The sequence below is a fragment of the Helobdella robusta genome, assembly GCF_000326865.2.
Source record: "Helobdella robusta unplaced genomic scaffold HELROscaffold_9, whole genome shotgun sequence".
Taxonomy (NCBI): domain Eukaryota; kingdom Metazoa; phylum Annelida; class Clitellata; order Rhynchobdellida; family Glossiphoniidae; genus Helobdella; species Helobdella robusta.
The window spans coordinates 3682488-3692307 of NW_008705512.1; the positions used below are offsets into that span (position 1 = coordinate 3682488).

The 9820-nt window shown below is 32.6% G+C and overlaps 1 protein-coding gene across 1 annotated transcript in view; it reads right to left on the reverse strand.

Annotated features, from left to right (window-relative positions):
* Positions 1 to 4510: 4510 nt before the first annotated feature.
* Positions 4511 to 9820, reverse strand: part of HELRODRAFT_189911 (hypothetical protein) — a gene marked incomplete at its 3' end in the record, with an annotated part of 8788 nt that continues 3478 nt past the window's right edge. The window contains exons 8-20 of the mRNA XM_009033251.1: positions 9709 to 9809; positions 9250 to 9298; positions 8795 to 8864; positions 8518 to 8636; positions 7624 to 7759; positions 7189 to 7367; positions 6908 to 7010; positions 6668 to 6759; positions 6347 to 6412; positions 5858 to 6034; positions 5493 to 5561; positions 4866 to 5036; positions 4511 to 4565 (exon numbers count right to left, since the gene is read on the reverse strand). Coding sequence (XP_009031499.1) covers positions 4512 to 4565; positions 4866 to 5036; positions 5493 to 5561; positions 5858 to 6034; positions 6347 to 6412; positions 6668 to 6759; positions 6908 to 7010; positions 7189 to 7367; positions 7624 to 7759; positions 8518 to 8636; positions 8795 to 8864; positions 9250 to 9298; positions 9709 to 9809 — 1386 coding nt within the window. The remainder of the gene's footprint in view (positions 4566 to 4865; positions 5037 to 5492; positions 5562 to 5857; positions 6035 to 6346; positions 6413 to 6667; positions 6760 to 6907; positions 7011 to 7188; positions 7368 to 7623; positions 7760 to 8517; positions 8637 to 8794; positions 8865 to 9249; positions 9299 to 9708; positions 9810 to 9820) is intronic.

A 9820-nucleotide genomic window follows, 5' to 3' on the forward strand; every position in this document is an offset into this window, starting at 1 on the left:
AGAGAAAGGGAGAAAGTGGGTGAGAGACAATAAAGAAAATGTATAGATTAGTTATGGAGTGAATGAAGAATGTCATATATATTTGGTAAGTGAATGTTATTAGATTTAAAGAAACAGAACCATGGGCTGATCAGAAATGATAATATTGGAGAGCAAGTTGCGTATATCAAGAGACATATATCAAGATGTATATCAAGATGTATATCATTTTGATTCAATAAAAACATTCTAAAAGAAAGGAAGAACAAACAAAAGAAAAGAGGAAAAAACAAAGAGGAAAAAGAGAAGCTATGCAGCTCTCTGAATGCATGCTATTCGTCATATGTATGGTGATGGTCCATAGTATGGATAGACATTGATTCAGCCGCTCGCATTCGGTGATGACGAATGATAATTACTTATGGTAATTAATTATGATAATGCCGATGATGATGGCCGTAATGACGTTTACATCGTCAATAGCCGACCTGAATTGTACACTTGATAGTTGTACGGAAACGGGATAGCTGAATAGCCGAAAATGTAATAACTATTTTTAATGAATGAATGAATTAAGTCTGGTTACTTCATGTTGTGTGTATTGTGTTTTCAATTGTAGTGTGTGTGTGTGTGTGTGTGTGTGTGTGTTTTGTGTTTTGTCAATTGTATTATATAAATGTCTATAATTTATGAGTAAAAATCTGTCTTATGCTTCGTTATCGAGTCGTGTTTCGAATGGAAAGTGCAACCATTTCAACTTCCCGTTTATTAAAAAGTGTTTTTTTTATAAAATTTTTTTCATTTTATTAAAGTCGATGATTTGCGCTCTGCACACTTAACCAAGTAACCAAGATTTTTGGTTTCTGGATTGTGAGAACTTTTCATAACTATAATATAATAATCTGAATATTCATTTTAATAATAGCTGCAGTATGGTTAATTAAGCAAATCAATTATAATAATATTTCTTAAATATGCAATTGAATATATATGTATATATATATATGTATATATATATATATATAATTTTAGCTTTTAAATATAAAACTTTCCATATTGTCTTATATAAACGGCATGCAATTTAAATTTTTATTAAATACGTAGTCTGAAAATGAAGCTATAGGATATTATGTAAATTCGAAGTTTTTTAAAATAGAAAAAAAGTAAAGCATTCGGTTTATTTGTTGCTCGTGGGTTATGTATGTCGACTTTTTTGTTGTAATTTGGTATGCAGTTCTGTTGGTTTGTATCAGTTGTTTTGCCTGCTGCTGTTACGCATTGTTGTTTCGGTGAAAGGCAATCGTTATTGTAAGTTTTTAAATGTTAGTTGCTTGTTATTTTTAGTTAAGTCAGTTTGGTTATGTTTTGTTTTTTCTGTCGTTAAATGTTATTTTGGAGTTTATTTTCGCTGAATGTTATGTATCTACATTCATGGCTGATCATCGGATGCATTGACAATTGATGCCTTCTTATATATTTAAACCGTTCCTTACCTAACTTCTGAAATCCCACAATGTTTATTTATCCAAACACCTGGAAGTGAAATTTCATTTATGTCTCTTTGGATTCACTTATATATGTTATAAGGTGCTTTCAATGTGTGTGTGTGTGTGTGTGTGTGTGTGTGTGTGTGTGTGTGCGTGTGCGTGTGTAACTAATATTTTGAATTTAAATTAAGTACGATGGCTGAAATTAAATAAATATTTGAGGCGCTGATAAATCGAGAATAAATAACTGACATGTTTATATCATTCTATTAATATGTTGTTAATTGTGTTAATCTCTCTCTCCCTCTCTCTCTGTTAATATATTTATATATGTATGTATATATATATGTATGTATATATTTATATATATATAAATATATATATATAATTATCGTCGTCATTGTCGTCACACACGTTAGTTAAGTTAGATTAAAAAGAGTTTTATTGTTTAATTATAATTAACAGATAACAATTGTTGTCTCTGCGATGCAATTAAGCTTCATTATATTATAACGGAGGAATGTTTGAACATTCGTTGGTGCTCTACATGGCGTCTTTTCGTGTTTTTCAATTTCAACTTTGGTAATCAAATTAAGTTATTATTAGTTTGTTAATTAATTAATTAATTAATTGATTGATAGATTGATTGATTACATTCATTACATTAGTTAAGTTAATCGGTTACATTCTTACGAGTGGAGTCGTTATTTTATAGTTGTTACCGTTCATCAAGTATGATAGACATATGCAAAATTTTTCTACATAAATACATGGCAGGATTACTTGGAGTGTAACATGGGATATGAATCGATACATACACATTAGCACACGCTTTAAAACACATTCATACATTATACATACAAAAATACATTCATAAACGTACTATATGGACAAGATGTTAATTATCATCATTCCAGTCCAATTTGTGCTTTTAAAAGAAATTCAACCTATTTTTTTAGTTTATCTTCTATTTATTTAATTTATTTTTAAAGACGAATCCACGATTTAATCGATACAATTTAAACCTTCAACAAGCCATTCAACTGATCCGCCCATTTTTGTACCATCCTCGAAATCTTATTAACATCCTATGATGATGATGATGATGATGATGCGATATGATGTACGTTTATGAGCGATCATGTCTATTCGTATGGGTTCAGATGTTACTAGAACTACTACTGTTTTTGGTGTTGATGATTAGTTGGATGGTAATGAAATGATAGTATTGATATTAATGATAAAACAGGCGATGTCGGTTTTGATGGTGAATGGTGAAATGATGAGGATGAGTGACTCTAGATGGTGATGTTAAATCTTTTTGTTACATTATTCTACATACGTGAAAGGATACTTTCATCATCTCGTTATAGTTGGATATAAATTGAGGTTAATGTTGTTGCCATAAGATAAAATTATTGATTTAAATTTCTTCGAAGTTCATCTGACTATCTCGACGAAACTATGTCCATTTTGTGCAAACAATTTTCTGGTGACAATGAAGTTAAAATAAGTTTTCATTTACAATTTCGTTTTTATTAATTTAAATTCATTTTATAAATTGTGATGTTTCTATCATTTGTTGTGTTTTAGAGTTTTCACACGAAGAATTTAATTTGAAATGTCCGGACATTCGATACAGTAAAAATGCTGGTCACAAATTTTTTTATATTGATCATTCACAATTTTTCCTTGTAACTTAACGTATTACACTGTCATTGCTGTTGTATTGTATCTATATAACTACGCGGTATATGTACGTTGTATGCTTACTTGTATATATTCTCACTCTTCTTTGAGTATAATAATATATTTATTTTCTTACGTAGTTTCCAAGTTGTAATTAGTTTTTTAAAAATTTGAATAAATTTTATAAATTCGTTTTTATTTCAAAATTCAAACTTAAAAACTAACCAAACCGGCATTAGTCTCATTACAGGAATCATATATGTACAGCTTTTATAAACATACACATAAACACACACACATATATAATAAAACAGTACAAAAAAAAACAATGAGCATAGTGAAAACGTCAAACATAATAAAAATGTTCACTGTGTTGATAATAATCTGGCATGAAATGACAACATAACATAGTCAAAGTAAACATTCTGTTATGAAATAAAGCCTGTGATGATGATAACTGGTATTATTAATAATAATAGAATAATAGTGGGAGTTAATGATAATATAGACAATAACAGAGAGCTAAACAAGTTAAGATGGCATCTGGTAGACTGCATATGCCTTGGTCATATTCTGGACATTGATGTCAAGTTTCTTCTTCATACCGCCACATAGATAACCTGAACAATGCTGTACTATGAGCAGGACGATCATGGTGACGATAAGGATTAGGAAGGCCAGGCCACTGTACAGCCAAACGTTCATTCGCTCGTGCACGGAGATTGCTGCAGACGTTATGATGGTTCATTCATTATTCAGTATTTAATGAGGTTACTATCAACGATTTTTTAATATTTTACATTTGCCATTACCGACCGTAAAATCAAAAGTAAAACTAATAAGAAATAAAAGGTAAGTGTGCAGTTACCTTCTTGTGCGGAAGCAAACCCGAGTAACGTAGAAATTAAAAAAGTTGTGTGAAGCATTTCGAACGCCATATTTTAAGATATATGTTTAATTTAATATTTAAATCGACGACCGCTCGATTTAAATTAATAAATTCAAATTCATTCAAAAGCGAAAATAAGGTAAACAAACGAGTAAGGCTAATACAGGTGACAATTATTTCAGTGGTCCAACTAATAGTCGAAACATTTTGATAATGAAGTAAAGGCACGACTCGAACCGTAAGACACCGAAGATATGAAACAAGCTCATTTTCGTTTTTAAACGTTTTTATGTTCATACGTTTAATACATATATACATATGCCACTACAACAAATTACAGGTGTGGGCGCGTCAGAGTATCCAAACCACAAAAATATAAGAAACGCGTAAAAACAGTTGAAAGATTAATTTGATGAAATCATTTATGGATATCCGAGTACGTCTAGCTGCTGATGGAGAGATGAGACGGACGACTCCAGTGTTTCGTAGGCATACTTTTCCAACTCACCCCGACTAAATACCTGCAACGTTAAAGGTCAATAAAAATGGTTAAAGGTCAATTACACTCTTTCAACGTTCAGTTCATATGACGACGTATTGTTAGTTTTATATCATCTTAGTTATCACTACGAAATAAAATATATACAAAAAAACATCCTTTCAATGTACGCATCTATCTACAAAAAAAAAATTTAAAAAAAAAACAGTCAACAATGTGTCAACACGATACACAAAAAATTTTATATAAAAATAAATAGCAATATTAGTTTGTAGAGTTACTACATATGAGTGAATTAAGATGATTTGAAAAGAAACCTTACTTTATAGAGTTGGTGTTGCTGAGACATGAGAAGATCGATGAGTTGCATGCTCTCCTTATACATGTTCATGGTGTGGTAGATCTTCTGAAGGAGTACAAAGAGTGCAGGTAGGCAGAGTTGTCTCAGAAGAATTATCTGCTGTACCCTCATCTCATCAACTGTCTCGTCGTCCTTCAATGTGAAAGTGTTTCATGTTGAGCGATATTTTTATTTATAACAATTGCTTGTAGTGAATTGGTGGCAAAATCATGGTGAAAATATGGCGTAACGATGGTGAAACTACTGTAAAATGATAGCCAAATGATGAATGAAATATTGTTTGGAAATCTGATGATCAGTAAGATTCATTCACACAAGATCTACTACACCTAGCAGTGTGATGGCTATTGTGAGAAAATAGAAATTAAAATGGCAAAGATTAGTATGTATGTGCTCCCAGCAACAAGTGTAATAGAAAAATGAAGCAGCCGAGTTCATTCGCAAGTAAAACAAAAGCTAATAGTATTAAAGTGTAAAATAATGATTCAAATAAAACAAAATAAATCAGTCTCCTGTTATAAAAAAAAATCGTCCTTAACTTAGCCATTCCTCAAGATGAGGCATTTCAAATAATGAGAAATACCTAACCTGCCTCTGGTCAACCATCCAGCCACCGTCAACAAACGTCAGCACATCTTTTATCTTCTCTACTGCTTTCTGTTGGAAATATTGAAAGAAAAAATAAAATGGGAAAGTAAAAGAATCATTAAAATTATAGCAGATAAAACTATTTCATAAACAGATGAATGCAAGCCTACAGCAAAATTCATAAGTACAAATTCAGATGCAATCTGAAATTTATAAAGAGAGAGAGAGAGAGAGAAAGAGAGAGAAAGAGAGTGAGAGAACCAGCTAACAAATAATTAACGGTATAAACCAGTCATCCCCAATAAATAACAATAAATATAAATAACTACAAAAATAATAATAATTATAATTAAAATTATGGTTACCTGAGCAAAGGAAGACAAAGTCTTATTCCATCTTTCCAAATCCTCTTCATACATCTTCATGTTACTCTCATGTAACATCTTCTCCGATAATGTTGACCCCATGTGACCTGGGCCCTTTGGCTTGCTAGGCTTTCCATGCAGCCATTGGAACCATTCACAGAAACGCTCCTGGGCCTCCTGTTCAATGATTGGTTGGTTGGTTAGTTAGACGGTATGAATCAGTGATTGGTTGGTTGGTTAGACGGTACGAATCAGTGATTGGTTGGCTGGTCAGATGGTAAGAATCAGTGATTGGTTGGTTGGTCAGATAGTAAGAGTCAGCTATTGGTTGGTTGGTTGGTTAGATAGACACTCTAAATTAGAATTTTTTTATTTTAATTAATAATTATAATTTATAGAATATTTAATTTTGTAGGCACGCAAACGAAGTAACAAGGTTGGTTAATAAATAAGAAATGTTTACAAAAGTATGTACAAAAGCAAACATACTAAATAGATCTTGATGCAGATGTGTTCTCTTATTGCATTGTCAACATGAGCAGGCAATTTGTCCACCTGTTTGTTTCATTCGTTTATTCATTCATTCATTCATTCATTCATTCCTCCATCTAATTACTCATTTATCGCTTTTTCCTATTTTCCAATCAACCATTTATGTAAACACTTGCTTATTTATTCTTTTCAATCATTCAGAAAGTTCTTTCATTCATTCATTTTTTAATCATTCAGTCGATTAATCTATTCATTCAGATAGACAGATAAGTGAACAGATAGACAGACAGACAGAACAACAGAGAAAGAGATACATACATCAGGTGATTCAAAGGCATTCACGATGACTTGTATGGAATCGATGGGCAACTTCTTCATCAGTATGTCACATGCCTCTATCTTCCTAGAGCCTACAACATTCCATTACTTCAAGTTATCAACTGGTCTTATCATCGCTGCTACATTCGCAAATTTTTATTTAAACAAATCGAAAATGATGAAATGGTTGAGGAAGTTACATCAAAAACAAACAAAAACATACAAAACGAGTCAACATACAGATGAAAACTCTGAACAAGAAGTTGGAATGCTTGATGGCTTCCAATCTCCAATCCTCATCAAACAACAGCCAGCCTATGCAATCTATCTTCTTCATGTCAGCCTTTGTACATTTTTAAGTTTATAAAAATAAATAACACAACAATCTAACCAGTTTATTACTCAGGTAAATATATTTACATGCAATACAATCAAAACCATGAAAGACATCAAAACACAGAGAGACACAAACACACACAAGGACACAAACAGACACAGGCAAGCAAAGAGAGAAGCCAAACCTGAGTGACAGTCTCCATCAACTGGCCGGGTCCACCAAACCCAGTATTGATAAGAGGTTCGAGGAATGGCTCCCTACGACAAATGTTGTTGACCACAAGAATGATGATGCTTTTCAAGTCCAGGCCGAATTCACTGGCCAGCTGCAAGCTGTGTTGTCTCTTGTCTACCTCTATGACACCTGTACGATGGAATGGATCAAAATTATGTGAATATTCGTTTTTAAGGTGAGGCATGTCTATGACAGTGTATTCGTTGGTTATTCAAAAGGAAATCGTGTTCATAAAAACCGCAGAGGCGATGATAGTATGGGCTAAAATATTAGATTAACATAAAAGTAATATGTAAAGAAAACACACACACACCACACACACATACATGCACACACACGTACAATACACGCGCATACAAATACAATATGCACGCACATCACGGACCTTCTAGAAATTTAGCGTAGAGAACATTTTGTAAGTCACGTGGTAGATATGACGTGTACTTTGCAATCAGCTCCGATTGGTTGTCTCCGATAAGATATTCAACGTAGCTTTTTATGATTGTAGTTTCATGTTCGGCCTGTGAAGAGAGGTCATTAAAGTTAAACGATGAACTTTCATATAGGTCAACGCATCTCTCATTTATGCACATAGTAACTATATTACTTGTGAAATATATCTTTTGCTATGGACAGCCAGAAGCATTGAGCGATAGGTAATCTGATAATCTTAATTAAGTTTCTATTTGCAATTAAGAACACGAAAGCAGAGAAAATTTTGGAATTAAACAAAATTTAAATAATGACCACCGCATCGGCAAGTTTTATTTGTGAATGTTTTCAAAATTATTTTAACTTATATTAGCATATCTACTTTTATCAATCAATCAATCCATCCATCAACCAGTTTATCAATCATTCCACCCGTCCATCTTCATTCATCCATTCAGCTGTCTATCCTTCCAATCATCTATTCAATCATCCATCCAGATATCTCTATCCATCTATTCAGCCATCCAATCGTAAATTTATGCATTATCTTCACAAAATCCAAAACAATGTCAACCAAATGATTCCAGCACTTCATCTCACCATATTTAAATAAATAAACATCACACACACACACAAACAAACACACACAAACACACAGTGAGAAAGAGAGAGAGAGAGAGAGAAAGAGACAGAAATATATGCAGGTAAACATTTGCACGACACAAATACATGCACACACAACAAACAAACAAATATAAACAAACAAACACAAACAAACGGACAGGCATAAAATCAAACGGACAAACACAAACAAACAGGCAAAGCAACAAACAAAAATGTAGCTAACTCTATATCTTGCATGGTAGGACCTGAAGAAAAGAGTCAGATGTGTCATGAACTTGAGGAGTTGTGGGTGGGCCTGCGACGTTTTGTCCAGACACCAACTGCTCATGTACTCAATCAGAACTTTAGAAAATAATAATAATAATTTGTATTCATTTGTTTATATTCTGTCTAAATTTTAGAATGTAACATCTCAAGTTTTTAACTAACCAACCAACCAACAACCAAACAATCAGCCAACCAGCTATCCAATCAATCAAATAACCAACCAACCAACTAACCATCAACTCTGCCCAATATAATAAATTTCTGTATTATGTGGTATCTAAACTGAGACTGCCTTTTGATGATCTGGGTTGGAAAACATTTCGTCAAATTTGGAAAAAAAAACATATTTCCATTCCACATTCCTTTACCAGTTAAAAAGCAAAACAGAATCATATCAAAATGTTCATTCAGATAGATGCTCCCACAATAGACCATTGAAAATATCAGCCATCTTGTTTTACTAAACATAGCAGTCTCAATACTAACTAGTAGTAATATAAATGTAATTAATAATGAAATATAACACCAGTTATAATACTAATAATAGCAGTAGAAATGACGATAACGCTTAACCTTTAAATAATAACTCAATCACAGAAAGTAAAAGAAGTGGCAGAAATTAAGATAGAGAGATAGTGGGAGAAAAGAGAGAGAAAGAGGGAGAGAGGGGAAAGAGATAGTGACTAACGTCATTATCACATGACTCGATGTTACTGAAGATGTGCTCCAATGTCAGTCTGATTGATGAATTAATTAAAAATTTTGTTACAACTAAATCAATTGAATTAATTCAACGAATAAGTCAAGCCATTTCAAACCATGGCACAAAATCTCCAGTAAATTAAAAATTATTATTGAAAAATCATTCATAATCCGACAAAGAAGAAAGTCCAATGCTATACGTTGCTATACGTTTGACAGCCTTTAGGCCTATAACAACAGACACATACAATACAACAACGCAACAAAAACCACAAACTACACGAATGATAAAAGTCAGAAACTGAAGCAACAATCACGACAACAACATATAACTATGACATCGAAAACAACAAAAACAACATCGACAACAAAAACAAACACAGCAACAAAAAACAAACACAGCAACAACAACAACAACACAGCAACAACAGCAGCAGCAACTGACAACTTATCAGCATCCGACTCTCCACCCAGCATAGATGTCATGATCATCTTGTTCTCCTTGTAGTACTTGATGTTCCTGTCGACTGCCTCATCAACAAAAACCTTCAAATGGT